Below are 24,775 nucleotides of genomic sequence, written 5' to 3' on the forward strand. Positions count from 1 at the left end.
TGCTTGAACTTTACTGTAATTAGAGGGTGGACAAACAGGCTGTTGAATGTGATGAGTGTTTCCACACATTAAAAAGCAGCACAGTGAGAACATGCGACTTACTTTATGATTGTTGTAACCAGTGTTACTGCACAGTCCTCATGAGGGTGCAAAAGAACAGTTTTAACTGGGCTGAATACCCACATCCTAAAGTCTCATCTGCACCCGTCTAGGAGAGAAGTGCGACTCACGCAGCTATCGACAAAATGTACAATTTCCCACCCAATCCCGGGAACGCCGAAGACCTACGATAAGGTTTGTAAACAACAAAAACGTTATTGATTCGTTATTATTGGGTTTTCTATTATATAGTTATGTAACTTAAGTAAGAATGATCTGTGGTTCCTTTATTCCGATAGTAATGATCATATGTCATTGCTGTCATTTCAAAGTAATGTTTCCAAAAATAAAATTTGAAAGGAGCTCATTACATTTTTGCGGTCCTTTAAACCGAGCTAATCTATGTGGATATATAGAATATAGACATATTCTATAAACCATGCATGTAATACACGCCGGAATAATCTTTAATCTAAACATGCATCTTTCAAGGCATGTCCCGTAAATTGCCTTAACTTTAACTTTTGTAATATACTGTAAACCCTAATGAGTTAGCAGAACTTAAAAATGTAAGGCAATCAGTTGCGTACATTTTCTTCATTAATAAACTCGTTTAAATTAATAGAACTTTCAGATTTTCATTTTGTACTAAACATGCATGTTAATTGCTCTTAACTTGATATTCTGTGTAAGATGACTGATACATTTTGAATTTAACTTCAAGTTGAACTTTTTAGCTGAATTGAAAATTAACAAGTAATCTCAATTTAAATATTTCAAGCAGAGGAAACCTTGTTACTGTTAGAATTAGCTAGTACAGTAAAAGCTGTGCATGCAGATTGAAGTTGTTTAATGAGTAAAGCAATATAGAACTATTTTAACTTGTACCTATCCTCAACCTAAACTCAAGCTCCATTATTCACCATAACAGTAACCCCAATTATAACAGAATCTCTTCTAAATAACACAACAAAACTTTAAAAACTAGCAGTCTCCCTCTTTTTTACATTCATCTTGTACATAGACACATTATACAACACTTAATGTGAACATTTACTCTCCCTGTGGAGTGCCATGCAATGCATGCCTATAAATAGAAATCTACTGCCCAGTTTCAGTTCAATTTAAGTTCTTGTATATTTAAAGAGACAAGTTAATTAAATTCAAAACAATAAAACAATTCAGGTTACTTAAAATGTGTCAATTTCGTGTTCTCAAAAGAAAAAGAAAGTTCAAAATACTCATCAAGGTTCATTTATTTAAACAAATATGTATTATTTAATTAGTCCCTATTAAAAAAAATATATATTATTTTGAGCATTAAGGTTTACAGTGTATGTCTCTTTAACTCTATAATTGTTGTTAATTAATGAATATGTGAAAATTAACACATACAAATTTAAAACCATGGCTTTACTATAATAATATTGTAACCATGAATGTACCACGACCGTAACAAAAGTTTTTTGGAAACCATGGATTTAATACAATTATCAATGGTTTTACCAGTATAGTAACCATGGTTTTACAAAATTAATATTTACTAGCAAGTTTACAATGCTGTGATGGACTGGCTATCTACCTTAGGCCGGAGACAGTTGAGATAGGCTCCAGCACTGCCTGTGACCCTATAGGATAAGTTGCTTTAGAAGATGGATGATTGGAAGTTTACTATGGTTTTACTTCATATACCATGATTAAACTACTGTCATTGATGTATAATATAGATATAGAGATCAGTGGTCAATGTAGTAGAACCATCATTTTTGTAAGGTTAAACTTAACAGAAATCTAATAATTTCCCATTTTAGGGTTCCCAAAAATTTACTTAAAAAATAATCTGTTTAATAATACTTGGTATTGGGTCAGAAAGAAAGTAAGTTATAGCACCCTTCCCAAAGTACACTGGAGTGAACACAAGTTCATCAAAACCTCATTATAAACACTGAGTTAAAGGAATATTACGGGTTCAATACAAGTTAATCGACAGCATTCTTGTCATAATGTTGATTACCACAAAAATGACTTTTGACTCATCCTTTCCTTTTCTTTAAAAAAAGGAAAAATCTGGGTCCAGTTTGGATCTAACAATTGAAATGAATGGGGCCAATCCATCAATGTTAAAATACTCAGTGTTTCAAAAGTATAGCCACAAGATGTAAATAAAGATATGGATAAAGATATAGATATGTTGTTAACATGATTTTAGTGTGATACAATCACTTACTAACCTTTTCTGTGTTACGTTACATCCAATTTTGCAAATTTGTTGCCATGACGACGTAATGGCAGGAACCCTAAACCCACCATAAAAATGCACATTTTAACAACTTTAAAAAATGATAAGCTTCATCTTTCTGACTTTAAACCCTCAGAAAACTGACCCCATTTACTTCCATTGTAAGTTTGTCACTGTAACCTTGATTTTTACTTCTTTACAAAAAAAAAAAAATATTGTGGTAATCAACATTATGGTGCAAATGCTGCATGTCTATGAAGCTTAACTTGTATTGAATCCGAAATATTCCTTTAAATACATATGAACATAATTGTTTAAATTTCTCTCAAAATCTGAGACAGGTTTGCCCTTCAAGTGAGCGAGACGAAACTCTCTGAAACAGTCTGTTTCTGCCAGCATCTCTCTTAATATTGCATAATGGATAATGAGATGGACCAGATAGAAACAATATGTGTGTGAATGTGTTAGACAAACAAAAAATAATGTTTGTGATTAAAAATGTTTGACATCCTACAGAGGAAAACAATATCTTCTTCTGCAACATGGGGAACTACTCTGGGAAGGATCGACGTGGATCTTCAGGTAAATAGTTTCTTAGAACACACACAAATGCATGCATTGGTTGGTGTTTTTGTCCAAAAATGTCAGAGGCAGAACCCAAAAGTTGAGTTGAAAGTAAACAGGGAATTTATTAATACAAAATAAATAAAAAAACAAACCAAAACTCCCACAAGGGGGAAAAAACAAACATAAACTACCCCGTAGCGGGAAAAGGTATACAGGCTGGGGCAGAGGGTAACGGAGAATAACAGGACCGACCAGACTGGAAACGGGAACAGGGAATAACAAGAACATGAACCAACAGACCAACTGGAAACATATAAGCACAAACAAGACGAACTGGTCCTGGACAGCAAACACAAGGAGACTAAAATAGGGAGAGATCTCAAACGGGTTAACAGGGGATAGGTGAGGCAAATTAACTAATAATAAGCAAACAAGGAGGCGGGGTTGGACAGAGAGAAACGTGGCGATGCAGAAACAAAATAAAGCTACGTACTCTCACAAGAAAAAACAGCTGAATGGCATGAGCGCACATCGCCAAGACAATAAGGCAATATAACCCTGGCGTGCAGCACAAAGCAAGTGCAATGTGAGAGACAGACACAGAACACGGAGCACAACATAGACTGAAACCGAACCAGACAGGTAGTCAGGATACAGACACCATGCTCCAGACATGAAACATGACAGACCGAAGAGCGCATGGCAGGAAATACAACCAAAACCGTGTGCTCACACAAAGACAACAAAACACAAGACAGACATGGGACAATGATGCCACGGTCCTGTCAGACAAAAACCCAGAGTGACAGGACCTTGACAGATTTAATGAGTTTCCCCCAAGGCTCAGAGAAATACAGAATAATTTTTTTACAAGAAAAGAAAAATGTGTAATGGAGAGAGATACATTTTGATAAATAAGATACAAATTAAAGGATAACAAAAAAGTGGTGATGGGTGAAGTGTGATTTACAGGCATGTGACCATCAGATATTGAGAAAGAAAGGAACAAAGAAGTATGTGTTTGTTTGTGTGTGTGTGTGTGTGTGTGTGAGTGAGAGAGAGAGAGAGAGAGAACGAGAGAGAGAGACAATACTGGTATACTGTATTGTGCATTTTTCTCTGTTATTGGTTGGGTCCAGAGCCCTCGGACTCACCGACTCAGCAAACAGCTCCCACATCAAGAGATGACAAAGAATTGTCATCCCCCCGCACACACACACACGCACACACTCACTCTCCTAGGCAGTAGACCACCTTTAATCAAATCTGCTTCTGCTTTTTATTCAGTAAAGGGTAATAGTGGAAATAGCCTCTTTATCAAATTAATAATTATATTCTCACTGTCTTGGTGAAAGTATAATTTCTGTGACAGACTAATCTGCCTATATAAGTCATTGTGTCTGGTAAATATATAATTTATAAATGCATCTGACAGTTCTATGATCTCCACCTCTGTCTCTCAGCAGGCATGGCAGTGGACCAGTTTGAAACACCTTCCACCTCTCCTTATACCATCACTCCTACCACCTTATCCCCAACAACCCAGCTGGTGTCTGTTTTCAACAGCCCCTCTAAGACTGTAGAAAAAACAGCCACCCCTCAGTCACCTCAAGAGACTCTCAGTCCATCACTGATCTCCACCACTCAGAATGAGATTCTCAGGGAGTGCAGGACAGGGCCCACAAATCATATCCCTGAGGATGGGCATAAGGTGACACAAGGAAATGCGCAGGTACCTCAACCCTCAGGTGTATGTGTGAAGGGTGACACAGAAGTGGATGCAAAACTGATACAAGAATGTTTGGTCACACTGGGTCTCAACAGTATTGAAGAGACAATACACACACTAAATGGTATGTCTCACTCATATTCATATGAACTAATACAGGCTCCTATACTTAAATATCCTGTATATATTCAGTATATACTGTATATGTATATATATATATATATATATATATATATATATATATATATATATATACACTGGCAGCCAAAGGTTTGGAATAATGTACAGATTTTGCTGTTTCGGAAGGAAATTGGTACTTTAATTCACCAAAGTGGCATTCAACTGACCACAAAGTATAGTCAGAACATTACTGATGTAAAAAAAACAGCACCATCACTATAAAAAAGTAATTTTTGATCAAAACAAGACAGGCCCTATTTCCAGTAGCCATCACTCCAACACCTTATCCTTGAGTAATCATGATAAATTGCTAATTTGGTACTAGAAAATCACTTGCTATTATATCAAACACAGTTGAGAGCTATTTGTTTCATTAAATGAAGCTTAACGTTGTCTTTTTGTTTGTTTTTGAGTTGCCACAGTATGCAATAGACTGACATGTCTTAAGGTCAGTATTAGGTCAAAAATGTCCAAACAGCTTTCTCTAGAAACTCATCAGTCAATCATTGTTTTGAGGAATGAAGGTTATACAATGCTTGAAATTGCTAAAAAAAAAAAAAAAAATGAAAATCTCATATAAAGGTGTACACTACTGTCTTCGAAGACAAAAGAACAACTGGCTCTAACAAGGACTGAAAGAGATGTGGAAGGCTAGATGTACAACTTAACAAGAGGATAAGTACATCAGTGTCTCTAGTTTGAGAAATAGATGCCTCACATGTCCTCAGCTGACAGCTTCATTGAATTCTACCCACTCAACACCAGTTTCATGTACAACAGTAAAGAGAAGACTCAGCAGTGCAAGCCTTATGGGAAGAATTGCAAAGAAAAAGTCACTCTTGAAACAGAAAAAACTAAAACAAAAGTTTAGAGTGGGCAAAGAAACACAGACATTGGACAACAGATAATTGGAAAAGAGTGTTATGGATCTTAACCCTATTTAGCTTTTGTGGGTCAGCTAGACTGTAAGTTGCGTGAGAAGTGCCCGACAAGACACATCTATGGCAAGTGCTACAGGAAGTGTGGGGTGAAATGTCATCCTGAGTATCTGGACAAACAGAGCTAGAATGCCAAGGATCTGCAAAGCTGTCATTGCTGCACGTGGAGGATTTTTTGATGAGAACACTTTGAAGTAGTTTAATTCAAATAGTAATTGTAATGTTTAGTAATTTTATACATTGTGATCAGTTGAATGGCACTTTGGTGAATAAAAGTACCAATTTCTTTCCATAAGAGCAAAATCTGTCCAAACTTTCGGCTGCCAGTGTATATATATATATATATATATATATATATAGATAGATAGATAGATAGATAGATAGACAGATAGATAGACAGACAGACAGACAGACAGACAGACAGACAGACAGACAGACAAAAATTCAATATCTGTAATCTGATTGGATGTGCCATGATCAAAGCCATTGTAAAATATCTGATTTATTCATCCATGAAATTAAATTCTTTATTTGAGATACATAAATGCCTACAATTAGACAAATTAACTTATCACTTGGTGGAAGAATTGGTTTTTGTGATTATTTGGCTACTAATAAAATATTCATAATAATTATAGTAACACTTTACAATTAGGTTTCATCTGTTAATATCATTTAACTACATTAGTTAATATGAACTAACAATACTTTTAGAGCATTTATTACTCTTGGTTAATGTTATTTCAACATTTACTAATACATTTTTTAAATTAAAAGTATTATATGTTACAATTAGTTAGTGCACAATGAACTAACATGAACTAACAATGAACCATTGTATTTTAATGAACTAACGTTAACCAGGAATAGTTCAGATATATTGTTCATTGTTAGTTCATGTTAGTTCATTTAATTTTAATTTAAAAAATGTATCTAAATCTCTAATCTCATGCTTTTATTGAAATTATTTGTTTTTATTTTAATTGTTATTGTAATTATTTACTGAACATTAGTGTATTTTATCATGCTACTGTTGCTGTTTGTTTTGTTTTTTAAAGGTTCTTCAAAGTCTTGAAGTAATCTAAGTAACGGATGTTCTTTAATGGCTTAGCTTGCAAATGCTTATATTGTTTATGCTGTGGTAACAAATAAGAATCATATTTGTGTGTATTTGCCAGATCTGTTACAGTGTTTTCTGATGGAGAGAGCGAAGATAAAGGAGGAATTGAGAAGTTGTAAAGAAAAGATTCAGGTGATTTGTCATCTAGTCTTTCAAATGATTCTGTGCTTTGAACACAATCAAAAGTCTCAGCTACTCCAAACCCAAAACTCATAATGTCATTCTCACAATGTGTGTACAGTGTTTTTACTTGATTAGTGTTGAAGTGAGTAACAGCAGTGCAACCATATGAAAAGATACCCAATAAGACTTCTTAAAAATCCCTAATACTGAGCCCACAGGCTCTTCTCTGTATATTTTAAAGGAATAGTTAACCCAAAATAAAAATAAAGTCTGTCATAATTCACACCTTCAAGACATTCCAAACCCATATGACTTTTAGCGCTTAAAGCAACGCAATTTCTTGCATGAACGCGCAAGCCACTGTGAATCAGCTTCTCTCATAGCACTCATGAAAGAGCAACGGACATAATTAAAATTACATATATCAAATTGTTTCTCACCAACACCTATTGTATGTCTTCAGAAGACTTAAAAAATCATGAACGAGCCACATGGACTACTTTTATCATTCTTATGGTTCTTTTTTAAGCTTTAATGTGAGTCACTATCAACTGATATTGTATTGAAAAGACAGACCGAGATAGTCATTAATAATTCTCAGATTGTGTTACGCATAACTAAGAAAGTCAAACGGGTTTGGAACAATCTGGGGACAAGTAAATTATGACAGAATTTCATTTTGGGATGTAAAATTCCTTTAATGTTATCACAAGAGTGACACGTTTCATTTAGCAGCATGATTATTTATTATTGACAAGAGTGCTGTGGTGATGCATTACTGATGTGCTGCTTGTGCTTGACACTATGGTTTCTAAAATTCCCTCCTTTAAAAACAGGAAGTCTCATTGTTTCCTGAGGTGCATGCCAGCGTGGGGCTGATAATAGACTGTCAACTTCAGCAAATGCTTGTGGGACGTGTAATCCCAGAAATTAGTCTTTCCTGTTTAAGCTAAGGAACTGACTTTGTTTTTGTGTGTGTGCATGTGTTTGTGTTATGGTGCTGCTGATATGGGCCTTATCTACTAGTCTCAAGTAATAAGATCAAAAATTTGTTTTTTAGACAGGAAATAGGAGAGCAAGAGAGAGAGAGAAATATAAAGCAGGTGAGAGAGAGAGATGGATTAAGAGAGAGACAGTGCAGAAAAGCAAACCAGAAAATTTTATTGCACATTTAAAAAAATGAGCTCTTTGGCTGAACTTGATTGAATTGTGGACAGTGGTTCCACATGTTTGAAATACGTTTTCTTAATTTAAAATTACTATGTAATATCAACACAAACACTTTGTGTAGAAAGAACCTACTTGAATGGGGTAAACCCAACCACATTAGACATGTCAATCTAACTCAAATACATTTCTATTTTTTCTTTATGTACTAACTAAAGAAAGCAAATATTAGCATGCCAAATACCTTCTGGTTGCATTTGCTCAACGTAGCAAGCATTTGCTCAACGTAGCAAGCAATCACTTTTATGTTTCATATCTACCTGTCCTTATTGTTATCTCAAGCTCCACTTTTCACCATAATGGTAACCCCCAAATCTCCAAAATAACAGAATATCTTCTAAATCTCAACATACCAAAACATTAAACACTAACAGGTATCCCCTTTTATATTCATCTTGCACATAAACACATAAAATAACACTTAATTTTAACATCAATCGAGTCCAATATGGAAATCTCTTGCCCAGTTTCATCAATGCTACATTAACGGCACAAAATATTTTCATGATGTCCCAACTCAAATAAATTATGTAAACTTATATTCAACACTCCATTTAGACAGAACACAATGAAATCAAGTTGTAACAAAATGTTCTATAATTGTTTTGCCTTGTTCATTTTAATTAAGTAAATTGAACAAGCAGCAAAAATCCTTTTTTGTTGTTTTTTGTGCAGTTGTCTCAAAGGTTTACTCAAACTCTTGCATTGTTTTTTGACTAGATAGATTATGTGTACATGTACACGATTGAATGTGTTTGCATTCTCACTGATCTGTAGCGTTAATATGAGAGAAACTGGAAAAGAAAGTGAATATAATGTTTATGTATATAGATAGCCATAGCAGCTTTTAAACAATGGAACAATGCTTTGGTCACAAATCAGCTTTACAGGGTGTCAAGCCTGAAGAAGTAGAAGAGTAGACACAGACGGAAACAGGGAGTGACAGGGTGATATTGAGAGAGACAGTGAGGGGGATGTGGGAATTTTGTTCAGCTCTTGCGAGAACAAAACTTTTTTGTTTGGCTGGTGTGACAGAGGCAGTCAGCATCTAACAACTGACTAAACAACAGTGTGTGTGTGCGTACTTTGCTATAGTTTAGGGACCATTTTGTCTCCTGGACTGAGCTAAATCTGACAGAACCTTCTTTTAGGGGCATCCGGGATGTCCTCAATTGGAAAAACAATCCAGAAATGTTGTTTTTATTCTAAAATCTATCATTATTTTTCTGACTTCTGAACATTGCTAAAAGGTTCATAAAATGAAAGCACACAGAGCACAAGATAAATCATTGTGTGGGTGTGTTCCATGGGTGGTGGATGGTCACGCCGTCCGTAGCTTTTGTTCCATTCTTACATGCAAACAAACATAAGATGCTGGCGGATCAGTTCCAGATGGACTGTGCTGAATGTGGGAGTCACACACTGGCTTTGGGTTTGGCTATAAAATTTTACACAAAGTATTAGACTATTGTGTAAGACATACAAGCCTGTGACTGTGTGAGCACTTTTCTGTGTGTGTAGTGTGATATGGGTTGTTGTGATTGTGTACGTTGATTTATTTTTGAGGTGTTGTCAAGAAGGGTGAAAAAGTCACATTTACCCACCCTGACATATTCACACACATATACAGTACAATTTGCAAAGTCCCAAAAAGAATGACAACTTCTTATCATGTATGATGGGTGTGGTACTTCCCTAGAATTCCCACTGAGCCAGTGAGCTGATGTCTAAAACATGACCACTATCCAGAGAAAGAGAGAGGTGTTTTTTTTTTCTTTCCTCTCTAGATGCCTGGAAGGCACTGAATGTGAACAGAGAGCGAGTGAGAGAGACAGAATTTCAATGACTTTAACAATGTTGGCTGACAAGTGTTAATGCTGTTTAAGTCAGCCTACCTTAACGCTTATTCATCATTGACAATATCAGGGCTCTTTAGTATATACAGTCATATCTGAGCACATTCAAAGACAAACGCTTCAGGATTTAAATGAGCTAATAAGAAAAGATTTCTTTTGCATCATAAGGAAAAGCATGCTACATGAAAACCCCTCACAGAAGTTCTTCAAACAGTCAGTATGTTTAAATGCACTTTTCAGTCAGTCTTTTAATTAATAATTAAAGTATTTTTAAAATGTTATGACTTGTATACATCTGACATCTTACCAGTCAAATTTTTGCAAAGCCGTACTAACAGTCCTAGATAATGCAACTGTAGCTTGGCTTTGACAAGCATGATAACACGTTAATCGGACCTTAATAGAGACCAACAATCTATTTCCGAAAGTAAAAATCTAGCTTTTTCCAAAGGGGAATGATTATTAACGATAACTTATAATCCTTTAAACAGACAGACCTACAATGAGTTCTGAGGGTTTTTTTCAATGGTAGATGCTCAGTCTGTATTATTTCAACTAATAGAATTCCTGGTGAAGAAATACACTACCCTTATTAAAGACATTAAAGGAATATTCCGGGTTCAATACAAGTTAAGCTCAATAGACAGCATTTTTTGCATAATGCTGATTACCACTAAAATAAATTTTGACTTGCCCCTCCTTTTCTTAGCAAAAAAAATCAAAAATCTGGGTTCAATGGAACAATGTACAATGGTAGTGAATTGGGCAGTGCGGCAGGGTGGAGGGCGGGGCCGGGTCATGATTCTACACACCCATTCCCTTATCAGGCTAATCAAGCCTCCGAGAGGGATAAAGGCCGACTGCGGAGGATGGTGCGGGAGAGAGAACTCGTTTACGGACATGTCCGTCATGTGTGTATTGTTCTCTTTTGTTTAAGTTTATAATTAAAATATAATTGATTTTGCCAAGCCGATTCTCGCCTCCTCCTTTCCATTGAAATATGTTACACTGGTGCCAAAATCCGGGAAGGAGGAGGGATGCCCGTCGCGGAGTCCTCGACACTGCTGTCCACCCGGGGGAGCGCCACTGCCATCTGCCGGGGGAGGGAGTAGCCCAAACGCCCGGAAGCGGTGAACGGCCGCCGTCCGCGAGGCGAGTGAGGACTGGACTCCCCGACCGCCTGGAGCAATGGAGCCGCTGCCAGGGGCGGAGGAGTGCCCTGCCATCCCCCTGAAACGCGGAGGGATCGACAGAAGACTGTCGTCCTCTAGGGGAGGAGGGAAGTGACTCCCTGATCACCTGGAGCGGTAGGGCCGCTGCCAGGGGCAGAGGAGTGTGCCCAGGAGTTGCCGTAAACGCGGAGGGGCGTTCTTTCCACCGGGGGTCGTGGGTCTGACTCCGGTCTTCCCTGGGAGGAGCGGCTGTCGTCCGCCTGAGAGGGTGGAGGTGTGATCGAGGACCATGCGAAGGTGTATCTTTAATTATTAGATTACGCATTTTGTCATGTAAAGTGTACTTAGACAGACAGATGAAGTTGACTACGCAAAACCTGCCGTAGCTCGATTATAACTGTACATGTAAACATACTGATTGTCTCTTCTGAAAAAACAAAAGGTTCTTGACTAAACTAATTGATAGGAGTTTTTATTTCCTTTTGTGGATTTTAGTAGCAGGATATTGAATAAATATTGAATTCAGTGCTTAGACTAGAGTATCAATAACACTGTTTGTGTCAAACGAAGTGCAGTTGTGAGAATTATTTTGAATGTGATTTATTTAAAAAAACAATAATTGCACTGCATGAAGGAGCCTTTTTTGGGATCACAGTTTTCTCTACCTTAAATATTTACAATGTGTTTAAAGTTTTGAAACTTTAAAATGGTTGTAGTCACATTTCAGGCAGTAGAGAAATACCCAAATACCCCCCACAGACTATGTTCTGGCATCAAATAGATCACCAAACCTTGGTGTGTGTTAAAAAGAGAAAGAGAGAACAGTGTTGTGTATTCTTGCTATAATCAGCTCCAGATGGAGTCTGGAGGCCTTGGAGTGATGAAAAGGGTCCCTCAACTTTCCTTGTTGTCTCCTCCTACTCTATTCCATCCTCCGTCTGTGTTCTTTGTTTAATCACAGTCATTCAGCTGTTCTTCTAACTTCCTCTACAGCTTTCTCAAAGATTCTGCATGATTGTTATCTACCCCTTCATCATATTAACTCTTATGCCATTTCCCCTTTTTGGCCTCTCTTTTTCTAAATCTGCTTTGTCTACTAAGCATACTCACCTCTTCCTGTCTGTTTGTGTTATTGTAAGGACTGCACCATAATGATTTACTTGCTCTGTTAACTTCAGTACAGTCAGTAGTGCGTGTTTGTTTGACTCATTTTCCCACTCTTACTAAATCGTGATGTTTCAGACATTGTGAAAGAGAGAAGGGAAAAAGAAAGGGATGATGAAAGAGAGAGAAAGAAAATTGTGCTTATCCAACTTGTTTAATCATTTATTTATGTATGTGTTCATGTTTTTTTATGTTATTATTCAAAAAAGGAAATCATTATATGGTTTCCACTGTAAAAGTTTTCTGAGGATTCCTAAGCTTCACTGCCCTTACTTGGGAGAAATTGTGCATGCCAAACTCCAGGGATGCCAGTGTTTGAGATCCTGCCATGTTAATAATGATGCAAGGGTTCAGTTAAAAGTAGACCAGTCTTGCATAGCCATACCTTTGACTAAATTGCATAAGATCTGTTCCAAGCTGCACCGTATTCTAGCCAAGAACCACTTCGGCAGTCAGAGCCATCTGACTGACATGTAATATTACTAACCGCTGTTTGCTTTGTTTAAGATGGCTTGAAGATAACGTCATCTGCAGCCATGGCAGTCGAATATTTGTTATATTTCTTGTGTTTGTGAAATACAAGTTGCACTGTGTGTGTTGATCATGTGTTATTATGAAATCATGCTTGAACACTCACTGAGCACTTTATTAGGTACACTGTGGTCCAAATAAAGTGCTCTATGTGGTCTTCTGCTGTTGTAACCCATTCACCTTAAATTTCGATGTGTTCGATGCTATTCTTCTTACTACAATTGTACAGAGTGTTTACCTGAGTTACTGTAGCCTTTCTGTCAGCTCAAACCAGTCTGGCCATTGTCCATTGACCTCTCTAATCAACAAGGCTTTCTGTCCGCAGAACTTGCACTGACTGGATGTTTTTTGTTTTTGGCACCATTCGGAGTAAATTCTAGAGACTGTTGTACGTGAAAATCCCAGGAGATCAGCAGTTACAGAAATACTCAAACCAGCCCGTCTGGCACCAACAATCATACCACAATTGAAATCACTGAGATCAAATTTTTTCCCCATTCTGATGGTTGATTTGAACATTTACTGAAGCTTTACTGAATCTGCTTGATTGTTTTTTTGTTTTTTTTGCATTGCACTGCTGCCACACGATTGGCTGATTAGATAATCACATGAAAAGGTAGGTGTACAGGTGTTCCTTATAAAGTTCTCAGTGAGTGTATTTTTTATGCCTTACTGAATATTGAGCAATCACTTTAATGCCAGAACATGTTCATGTCTGCAATCAGAATAAGCACAGATTCCGGTGTGTTAGTGAATACGAAATGGCTCTGGACTGCAGCATGTAAATATTACAGAAAATGTTTCATGCCTTTGAAGCAGCTCTTGTACTGATCTTGCTGAGACGTGTAGTACTAGCTTACATTCCTCTTCAGATCAGTGCACAGTGGGGTTTAGTACATCTATACAGTGCTGTTAATGCGATCAGTGTAGTGTAGAGGTGATTGTGTGTGTGGTGAAGTGTACGCAGTGTGTGAGTGCAGGGCGTCTCTGAGCAAACACAGTGAGGTGGATAGCAGCACTCTATGATCATCACAATGGTGTGATTCAAAACAAAACTTTTGACCTCATAGGCTCGCCACTGAGTTATGACTATACTCAACAGGAAAACATTCATATCATCTACCTACTGCTCTGGTTTTCAAGAGATTCTGTTTTGTAAAAGGAGTAATATGATAGAGAGATGTGAGCAATATATTATAATAAAATAGATAAAGATATATATATAAATATATATACTGTATTATCTTTTGTGTCTGTTAACAGTAATGTCCATGTTGCCCAGCATGAATTAGACGCTTTCTCTATTTCTCCTTTTGTAGGCAGAACGTGAGGAGTGGCAGCAATTCCAGGCTGACCTGAAGGTGGCGCTAGTGGTTTCAGACAGACTGAGGGCAGAGGCAGAGGAAGAGCTAAGTGCTCTCAGAGAAGCTCAGCAGGACTGGGACAGACAACTAGCCGATGCCTTGCAGGGTCGACGAGAGGTTGAAGGTCAATTGAAAAGCCTTAAATTTGAGCTGGAGCAGAGCAAACAGAAATTGAAGGTTGTCACAGGTAGCCAACAGGGGGCGCCAAACCTCAGGAGACTTGCGAGAGAGGGAGAAATAGAAACAGTGGAGGTATTTGAGAAGAACATTGGACCTGCTGAGAAATTGAGAGATGAGATGAAAGGAAAAAAAGAACTGTGCATCTCTGGTACGACAGAGAGATCAAGGTATGAATCACCCAAGTTATAGTGTATATGTCAGTGGAGCGACACCAATTTCCCATTTATTGCTCCGCTCCAGCACCACAACCCCATTTCCTGCTCCCCAAGCAATAATGGAGTAATCACATATGAAGCCCTGAGTCTCCACCCATTTTATTTGTATGCTATTTATTGTGTTGTATATCTGATTGTTTAACAATGTTGGTTAAGACCTCAGCTGGTAAACATGTAAGGCTCAATCCAAGGTAAGACTGACCAAAGAACTAACTGATTTATTTTTTGCCTATTCAGCCAGTGAGTTTCATCCAGTGATCATGGTGAATCAGAGCACAGTTCTGCAATAAATAATGTGAACATATCTGATTTGTGATTCTGAATGATTCATTGTTTTCAGCCCACAGTCTGTCAGTCTGTCCCCCTGCATTACATTCATAGAACATTCCATCATTTTGCAGGAGCCTCTGCAGGCTGCCCTCAGATTACCCTGATGTTGTTATAAATGGTACCCCCCAGGTCTTTGTTACTGTGACAACAGAATCTGTAAGTATTTTAAAGATATTCCTTACTTTAACCTAATGAGTTATTATAAACGCATCTGAAATGTTTAACAGCTTAAATCCATTTCAAGTGTTTATTAATTTCAGCCTCATCAGAATAAGACTCAACCTAGTTTGAGCAGAAGTTTAGACCAACAGAACAACATGAAGTATTCCATCAAAGGTGTGCAAGCATGGTTTTCATTTGCACCATATCCAGTTGAATGGATTTCCCTTTTCTAGCACACCATACTCATACAAACATAAATTATTTATTCTGTGTGCATGTTTGTACATGTCCAACAGATAACAAATCAGAGAATTCACTCCTACAAATGTGCAACTCTACAGTTTTAGATGTGCCAAACAAGATGAACTGGACTAGGTGATTGTTTTTGTTTTTTTAAAGTGGCTTTCTCATGCTTCAACTGTATCAAACACTTTAGGGCTATTTACACAACTATGCTTAATACTGGGTGAAGCAATATTCTAAACTTAGGTTAGCACTGATTTTAACCCTGGATTATGAAGCCCTGCTACAAACGTTTACTGTACTTATCTAAAAAATGTATTAACCCTGTAAAAGTGCAAATAAGAACATTAACCAGGGGTTTACAAATATGCAGTGAGAAATATCACAACCTGTTACCCATGATTATTTTAACCCAGGGTTCAAAATGACCCATGGTTAACAATGTTAAGTGTGACAGGCCATTATATTGTCTATTAAAGGGATAGTTCACCCAAAAATGAAAATTCTCTCATCATTCACTCACCCACATGCCCAGGTGTGTATGACTTTCATTCTTCTGCTGAACACAACAAAGATTTTTAAAAGAATATCTCAGCTCTGTAGGTCCATACAATGCAAGTGAATGGTGACCAGATCTTTGATGGTCCAAAAAGCATTTTTGATCTTTTTAAATATTGATGTGTTTCAAACCCACACCTATCATATTGCTTCAGAAGACATGGATTTATCCACTGGAGTCGTAAGGATTACTTTTATGCTGCCTTTATGTGCTTTTTGGACCTTCAAAGTTCTGGCCACTATTCACTTGCATTGTATGGACATACAGAGCTGAGATAATTCTTTTAAAATCTTAGTTTGTATTCTTCAGCGGCTGGAGTGATGAAAGAATTGTTATTTTTGGGTGAACTATCCCTTTAATCCCTTTTAAGGGATTACTGTAATGGTAGTCAAAAGAAAAAGACATGACATATTTTCTTTCGTAATTCTTCTCTTTTTTTCGTGCCTCTCCTTTCACATTAGGACACAGGAGGATTTCCAATCAAGCCTCCGTTTACTGAGGCCTCATGGTGGCTCCAGACGGAACTTCCTGCTTCGCTGGTGCCAGGGCAGAACTCAAGGATACAAGGTACTGAACAGAAATTAACTAGATTTATTCCACTCTCCTTTAAAATACGTCAAGACCCAGGTCATTCTTAGATTTAGATTGATTTTCAGGCAACACATTTTGTTTAAGTGAATTGAAATGAGAGTTAAGTGACTGATGTGGAATATCTACCTGTCTCTCTCCCATTCTGCTTTCTCTTTGCTTCTTGTCTGTCTTGCAGAATATAGAAATGACTAATTTCAGCAGTAGCTGGGTGGATGGTTTGGCCTTTTGTGCAATTTACCACAGTTACCTCCCCTCTCACATACCATACAACAATCTCAGTCCAGAAAACAAGGTAACACACAAACACACACACATGCTTACACACAAATGTGTAAAGAGAAAGGTTATGATATTGATAATTATTTTAACCTCAGAAAGAAAACCTCACTCTAGCATTCCAGACTGGAGAAAGCTTTGGAATCTCTACATCACTGGTAAGTGATTGCTTGGGTATTTTCTGAGCATTTGTAGTTTATTTTATTAGCTCCAGTACTGTAATTTACCACATCCTGATTCAGTGGCCATACTAATCACCTAGTGTATGATTAATCATTTCCAGCTTGAAGCAAAAACATATAGTTGTGATTTCAGAACATGATATACACGAGAATTCGAAACATGACATGACTATATGTAATTGGCTGGACAAACGAGTGACCAAAACATGATTTATTGGATATCAAAATGATTCAGACATTATTGGCTGTACATGAGTAACATATATATGATGGGCCAGATATAAAAATGACTCAGACAGGATTGTCCAGATAGAAAAATGACTCAAATATGATGCAAACATGACTACAATTTCTTGTAGATGTTAATATCTTAATAATGTTTCACTATGGTTTCTCAGACGGTGGAAGAGATGCTGAAATATGATGCACCTGACTGGCACAGAGTTCTGGATTATGTAGAGAGCATCTACCGCCACTTTGAGATGTGAGACTCTGGATATACTAGAACCTGATTATATGCAATGATCACCAACGCTCTTATAATTACTCCACAGGAACACGTATTCTAGGGCCTCAGAGGGGTGCACACGACACAGCTATACCAGCTCTACAGCACTACCACCAAGCATAGAGGACGAGACAGAAATGGGCCATAAAGTTTCTTGTTGTTGTCTTTCCCTGCTGAAAAGACCAGCTTATGTTGTGTTTTGGGTCCATCAGAATGGAATGCTGCTGTGCTGGTGTCCCCACAAGACTTTCATACTAGCTTAACCAGCTTCATCAGAAAGATCATGCTGGTCAACCACCTTCACCAGGAAGGTTTTGCTGGTGAATAGTATGACTATGTTGGTCTACCAGTTAGACCAGCACCAAACCAGCACTAACCAGCTTAGACCAGCATGGTTATTGCTTGCTGGTTAAGCTTGTCTTTTCTGCAGTGTTAAATGTTGTTCTTGGATCAGACAGTAAAGCAGGTTTATTTTTTAAAACGTTTGATACTCTTCTTGACCAGCTTCTGAAGATAGATCTTTGTGTCAGTGTGAAGAAAGATTTGGTGTTGGATGAGGAGTGTCCAGCGTCATCAGATTTGTGACTGTTTCCATTTGTATTTGTTGCCCTCTGTTGGTTCTTCTATGGAATTGCAGGTTTTATTTTTTATTCAGATTCTTGACCAGACTTGGTCTACAATGTAAATTTACAACAACAATCCCTACTCCTGTTTGTGTGCCACGTTTTTTTCATGTGTGATCAAAGGGCTCTGTAAATAATCACACTGTTGAGTCTCACTGTGAATGCAAACAATCAATTCTTAGCACGAAACACAGCTAATTCAACCATCAGTCATACTCCAACATCAATGAGTTTCATAAGCATGTTTATCACTTTCTGACAATACTTATTAAAATACCACCAGTGTGATGTATATAAACCATTGAAAAGTTTCAAAAGACAAACCAGTATTGATAAATAAATATTTTTATTCCAGTATTTTTCTTGTCATTTATTCAAACGTGCATGTTATTTTCAGTGAGCAGTCTCTCTGGGCCACAGACTCTTTGCTTTATGTTCTCTAGGTTATCTCTTATGAAACAAATCCTTTTAAATAAAAATATTTGTCTCAGAGAGTGAAATGAGTTACTGTTCTCTTTTTAAAGAAGCTAAATTTGGAAATAAGCCATTTCAGTTTTAGTTTTGATTTAGAATAGGATACACATGCAGGTTTGAATGAGTTCTGTATGAAGAGGATGATTTGGATGATCAAAACCTGCATTTATATTTCACATGCTCTGTCTGTCTTTCAATATTTCCCTGTTCCTCTTTCCTCCAACAAATTATTAATGGAATAATAGAAAAATATTATTGAAGATTTTTTAATTCAAAGACCATGGGTGAAAGAGACACTTATCCATCAACTTAGCTGTTTAACTAAACTTTAGAGACTCCTGGGTGGCCCTTGTGGTCATTAAAAACTTTTACTGGCACAGAACAGTACAAATAATTTGCTAGAATTTTCCTCCATTAACTCTTGGACAGTTAGAAATTAAGTTAATTGTACTTCATACTTGCTATAGTTTTCTTATAATGTTTTCATTTCATATAGTTTATAGGCAGGGATACGTAGTCTTTGAGGTACATGAAAGTGACTCTTTCCGTTTTAATAAACAAATAATAACCAGCTGTACATATGACTGTCATATGTCCATTGTGGGGTTTTTTTTTTTTTTTCTTTTTCGACAGAGTACGTCAGACTAAAAGTTGTGTGCTTAAAGGAAAAGATTTATCCTATGCGGAAATAAGATTTTCATAATAAAAGTCATTATGAGAAAGCAGAATTAATTTACATCGTACTTTATGACGTCACTGTGGTTTGCTTTTAATAATGGATATATCTGATGTGCTGGTAACACTTGATTAGAGAGAGAGAGATTGAAGAGAAGGATAATTATATATATATATATATATATATATATATATATATATATATATATATATATATATATATATAACTTTAGTTACATATGAATCGAGACAGAAACGCAAAAGAACAAATTAAAAAAGACTTTTATTTGCAAGCGAATCACAGTGGACTTGCAGTTGCAGCTTCACACACTTCCACGTGTCCCTCAAACCAGGAAGCGAGAATGAATAAACTGCTAAACAGACCCATAAAAGTCAGTAAACTCGCTCCGCCTGTCACTGTACTGCCTGTCACCCGCGGGTTCCCCAATAAGCCTCATTGATCAACAGGGTGAGTATGAATAGATCTCAATGTGAGCTGTAGAGGTTTGTTTTAATACTGTTCGTGCAGGTGGGATCTTACATTCTTCCTTCAGTCAGGTGACTTTTGAAGTAGTCTGCATATTAAAATGTTTTAAAATCTTTTACTTTATTGTTACTGTCAAGCCGGTTTCTGATCGCAAATGTTACTTTACGTGGACACAGGACTCTTTAATTTTGTCAGTTTGTATAGTGCCTGATTCGTCGATTTAAAACATATATTGAGCGTTTTTCGAGGCTTTTCTGCTCTGATGTGACAATTGCGTCATTTAATGAGTGAGAGGGCCCTATTCATGTCATGTATGGAACAGGGATACTGCAAGTGACGAGTCTGGAGCCACGTAGTCCAGTTTGAGTAGAGTACGTGAAAGGGACACACCCACATACCTGTTACCAGACTTGTGTGTGTCTATATCTGTTATAAAGGTTCTCAACATGCGTCAGAAGATCCTGGTGACAGGAGGGGGTGGATACATTGGCAGCCACTGTGTTGTCGAGCTCATTGAGGCTGGTTATCACCCTGTGGTCATCGATAACTTCAGCAATGCTGTCAGAGGTAAACAGACTTCAATAAATCACACTGCATTACTAAGTGTTCCCTTAAATCACATGGCATTACAAACGAGACTCAGATATGACTTGCTAACGCAGTGGGTCATTGGATGGATGGAGAATCATTTTACAGTCTGAACACCTAAGCATGTAGGTGAAGTGTAATTTTAGCAATGTAAAAATTCTACCCCAGCTTAAATATTCTGTGTTCAATGCAAAATAAGTTCAAATGACAAAAAAATTTATTTAGGCTTGTCACTTCTTTTCCTTAAAAAGAAAGTTTGGGTACTGACTTACAACAAAAGTGAATGGACCCTTTTCACAGACTGTGATGATGCATTTCCCCCACATTAAGCAGTGCAAATCTAGCAAACCTAATTATATTTGCAATTTTTAAACAATTAAGCGTACATTTATAAAATTATACTTTGTATTATATTATGCTGAAATAAGTTTTATAAAGCAAGGTACCACATTGAATGGTGAATTTCTAATACAGCTGCTGAGAGAGTGACAGAAAATGTGGCCTCTTTCTCTATTCTGGCTGCTGTAATCTACTCTTCTTTTGGAAAGCCTTGAAAGTGTAATGGTGGATTTTTTATTTTGCTCTTGGAGCAAACTAGGTAAACAAAAATTATATGAACTGGACTCGCATTCAGTGCTATAAAAGTTTACCCTGCTATCATTTACTTCTGCATTCTAAACACGGATATGTGAAAGGGGTCCGTGGGGGCCAATCTTTAAATGTTAATATACTCACTGTTTCAAAAGTATAGCCACAAGAACTAAACAATATGCACGCTAATGCTAACTTGATTTTAGTGTGATAAAATCGCTTGCTCACCTTTTCTGTGTAAAGATATATCTAATTTTACAACTTCGTTGCCATTATGAGAGAACGCCCAAAACCCTGCCTAGACCGTAAAAACTACGATTTACAGCTCAAATAATGCACTAGTTTTAACAGAACAATTAATGTGAGTACTTTTATAAAATGCTTTACTTTTCTGCCTTTAAAACCCTCCAAAAATGGGCCCAAAAATGTATATCCATTGTAAGTGCCTCACTGTGGACCTTGATTTTTAGTAGACAAGGGACATTTTTCATGGTAATCAAAATCATTCCACAAATGCTACCGATTGAGCTGAACTTGTATTATTGTAACCAGTATAGTCCTTTAATATTCAGAGACAACTGTAAGCCATTCATATATTGATTCTCCTGAAGTGTAAACACTGGCTCTGTGACCTTATCAAAACATCTGTTTGTTTGAGCACCACTACCAGCCCAACCTAGCACTTATGTGCACTGTGGCTGATTATTCTATATTAAATTATTACGCATGTCTAATGCATTTTAATTCAGGACAAAACTAAGAAGTTTCTTGGTGGCTGATAATGTTTTCAAAGGTTAATGCCACTTATATTTGTGTGCGTTTTATTGAGGAGAGGGTGACGTTCCAGAGAGTCTGCGGCGGATAGAGAAGTTTCTGAACACTCAAATTGAGTTCCATGAGCTGGACCTTCTGGATAAAGCTGGACTGGAGAATATATTTAAAAAGGTAAAAAAGAAAAGAAAACACTGTCTAGCTTATAGCCATTACTTGCTCAAAATAATGATGCTGTTCTATATTCAGTCAGCGTTCTTCTGCCTCATAACAGCTGTTTCTAGACAAAGCTTCTCAGTAACACTTATATAAAATAATTTTGGGCTTCTGTGTCATAATAAGAAAGCTCTTGATTGTGGACATTTCTGAAGCCTCTTGGTACATTAATGTGTAACAGTGCCCACTAGTGATTGAAAGAATTAATTGTATCCTATCTCTTTGTGTTTCAGCATTCCTTTTATGCAGTGATGCACTTTGCAGGACTGAAAGCTGTGGGGGAATCAGTAGAACAACCTTTAAGATACTACAGAGTCAATCTCACAGCAACCATCAATCTGCTGGAGGTTAGAAATACAACTGCAATTTAAATAAAGTGCTTGTCCAGATGTGTCTGTGCATGAATTATCCTTGTGCATGGATCGGTTTTATGCATGAAATGGATTGTTTGTGCTTTTGAACCGTGCTTTCCCCATGAGTTCAACTGAATGTTTAAGTTAAGGATTAGGCTTTGTGCAAATTGTGTGTGTGTTAGTGCTTCTGGCTCTTAAGGAATGCCTTACTGGGTGTGGTCCTATGTGTATGCATGAACCAGGTGATGCAGTCTCATGGGGTGCATAATCTGGTATTCAGCAGCTCAGCCACGGTCTATGGAGACCCCCAGAAACTCCCCATTGATGAGCAGCATACAGTGGGCGGCTGTACCAACCCCTACGGCCAGACCAAGTACTTCATAGAGGAAATTATCAAGGACCAGTGCAAGGCAGAGAAGGTAACTGGGACCTCGGTTATGACACTTTGCATGTTTTTGACTGTGTTGCATGTATGTGACTGATCAAATGTCTTGCAGGACTGGAATGCTGTGCTGCTCAGGTACTTTAATCCCATCGGTGCTCACATCTCAGGACAGATTGGTGAAGATCCACAGGGAATCCCAAATAACCTTCTGCCTTATGTCGCCCAGGTAACCTGTCTGACTACCTTGGAGATGCACATGTTTGTTTACGTATTGTAATGACTTTTGTATTTTTTTTTTATTGTGTTTGGCAGGTTGCTGTTGGCAGACGAAAGCACCTGAATGTGTTTGGAAATGACTACAATACACCTGATGGAACAGGTGATACAAGAAATTTGAGTTACATTTTTTTTTTAATTGAAAATACAATAATTTTAGAGAGAGATTTCACTCACAAAGTACAATTTGTATCCTATTAAATTTTTTAGAGCTGAGCATGATTAGAAAAAGTTATTGAAATTTAGTTTTCCATAAATGTATTTAGTTTTATCAAATTCATTGACACTTAACAACCGTTGGCTTTCAGCAGAGGTTTCCACGGATCTTAATCTTTCTCACTCATATTTATTGTTCCTGGGTAGGAGTGAGAGACTATATCCATGTTGTGGACTTGGCAAAGGGACACATCGCTGCACTCAAGAAACTGAATGGCGGTTGTGGTTGTAAGGTATGACGTTCTCGCTTCCCTTTTTTTTTTTTTTTTTTTTACAAACGTCTCAGTTTTAACTGCTTGCCTTTTGTCTCTGAGTAGGTTTATAACCTGGGCACAGGGACAGGCTACTCTGTGCTACAGATGGTCAGTGCAATGGAAAAAGCCTCAGGTCGAAAGGTGAGGGGATAAACCCATTCTTATCCAGGGAACTGAATATAAACAAAATATATATTTTGATCAAAATATATATTTTCAGATCAAATATATATAGTCCTTCAGATCAAAAGATTAAGATCATTAGAAACATTTCAGTCGTATTTCAAAGTTTTGACCGGTAGTGTATTTATATTATTTTTTTTTTCTCTGGTCCCAGATTGCCTATCAGATTGCTCCTAGGCGGAGTGGGGATGTGGCCTCTTGCTATGCAGATCCCTGTCTGGCAGAGAAAGAGCTGGGCTGGAAAGCTGAATATGGCCTGGAGAGAATGTGTGAGTGGAAACTAAGGTTTTAATTCTGTAGTTTGCAAAAATAAATGAGAATGTGAATGGATTATTTATACTGCAAATCCAGTCTTAATTGTGCGTGCTGAAAGCTCATCATTAAACTGACTGTTTTATCTCATGACACAGGTGAGGATCTATGGCGCTGGCAATCACAAAATCCCACAGGATTTAATAATGGAACAGTACCTTGAAACTGTGTGGAACTGTATACATGACAAAGCACTGGGCCAAAGTGGAATCATGAAGTCTCTACTTTTTGATAGTTTGTTTTGTATGTAAATTCGTTATACTATAAGAAATTTGCAGCCAAAATTGTCTTCGATCAACATATGTCAATGTGTTTCCTTGTCAATGTAAAATAATAAAGATTTAAATTTATGCATTTGGCAGACCCTTTTATCCAAAGCCCTTACAGTGCACTTATTACAGGGACAAACCCCTGGAGCAACCTGGAGTTAAGTGTTTTCTCAAGGACATATTGGTGGAGGCTGTGGGGATTGAACCAGCAACCTTCTGTTTACCAGTTCTGTGCTTTAGCTCACTATGCCACCACCACTCCAGATTAATTTAGTTTAAAAAAAAAAACTTTCTATGCTCTTGTTTTGTTGATTTTTGAAAACCGTGTAATACAAACAGAAATGGCTCCCACCTCCCTAGAGCTTCCATAGAAAAAGTTAAACATGAATAACTGAACAGTGTTTAAGCTGTGCAACATGTTTAAACAGTGGAGAGTCACTAATAATAGTAAATAAAGAAAATAATAAATATCACGTTTAGTCTACAACAAGTTTAAAAGTTGGATTCACCACCAACATTAATTAAAGTAATAATAACTGTGAAAGCT

At 37.2% G+C, this 24,775-nt stretch overlaps 2 protein-coding genes across 4 annotated transcripts; both read left to right on the plus strand.

The window, feature by feature from the left end:
• The first annotated feature begins 104 nt into the window (after nt 1–104).
• On the plus strand, nt 105–18,550 carry si:ch211-195o20.7 (cytospin-A). 2 transcript variants are annotated; one of them, XM_052146121.1, is made up of 12 exons: nt 105–294; nt 2,855–2,920; nt 4,369–4,758; nt 6,931–7,004; nt 14,265–14,656; nt 15,106–15,190; nt 15,295–15,370; nt 15,493–15,571; nt 16,460–16,565; nt 16,765–16,881; nt 16,964–17,023; nt 17,446–18,550. In XM_052146121.1, the coding sequence occupies exons 2-12, from the start codon at nt 2,881–2,883 to the stop codon at nt 17,533–17,535; spliced, it is 1,509 nt and encodes a 502-aa protein (XP_052002081.1). In that variant the 5' UTR covers nt 105–294; nt 2,855–2,880; the 3' UTR covers nt 17,536–18,550. The 2 variants fall into 2 exon arrangements, with proteins under 2 accessions (XP_052002081.1, XP_052002082.1); XM_052146122.1 differs by having other exon boundaries at nt 106–294; nt 4,372–4,758.
• Nucleotides 18,551–19,670: 1,120 nt separating this feature from the next.
• LOC127657110 (UDP-glucose 4-epimerase-like) lies at nt 19,671–24,318 on the plus strand. 2 transcript variants are annotated; one of them, XM_052145761.1, is made up of 11 exons: nt 19,671–19,796; nt 20,252–20,381; nt 21,823–21,938; nt 22,214–22,327; nt 22,576–22,752; nt 22,831–22,944; nt 23,031–23,097; nt 23,358–23,443; nt 23,528–23,605; nt 23,802–23,916; nt 24,058–24,318. In XM_052145761.1, exons 2-11 carry the CDS (start codon nt 20,261–20,263, stop codon nt 24,120–24,122), a joined length of 1,053 nt encoding a protein of 350 aa, XP_052001721.1. In that variant the 5' UTR covers nt 19,671–19,796; nt 20,252–20,260; the 3' UTR covers nt 24,123–24,318. The 2 variants fall into 2 exon arrangements, with proteins under 2 accessions (XP_052001721.1, XP_052001723.1); XM_052145763.1 differs by having other exon boundaries at nt 21,826–21,938.
• Nucleotides 24,319–24,775: the final 457 nt, after the last annotated feature.

The sequence above is a fragment of the Xyrauchen texanus genome, chromosome 16 (genome assembly GCF_025860055.1).
Source record: "Xyrauchen texanus isolate HMW12.3.18 chromosome 16, RBS_HiC_50CHRs, whole genome shotgun sequence".
NCBI lineage: Eukaryota > Metazoa > Chordata > Actinopteri > Cypriniformes > Catostomidae > Xyrauchen > Xyrauchen texanus.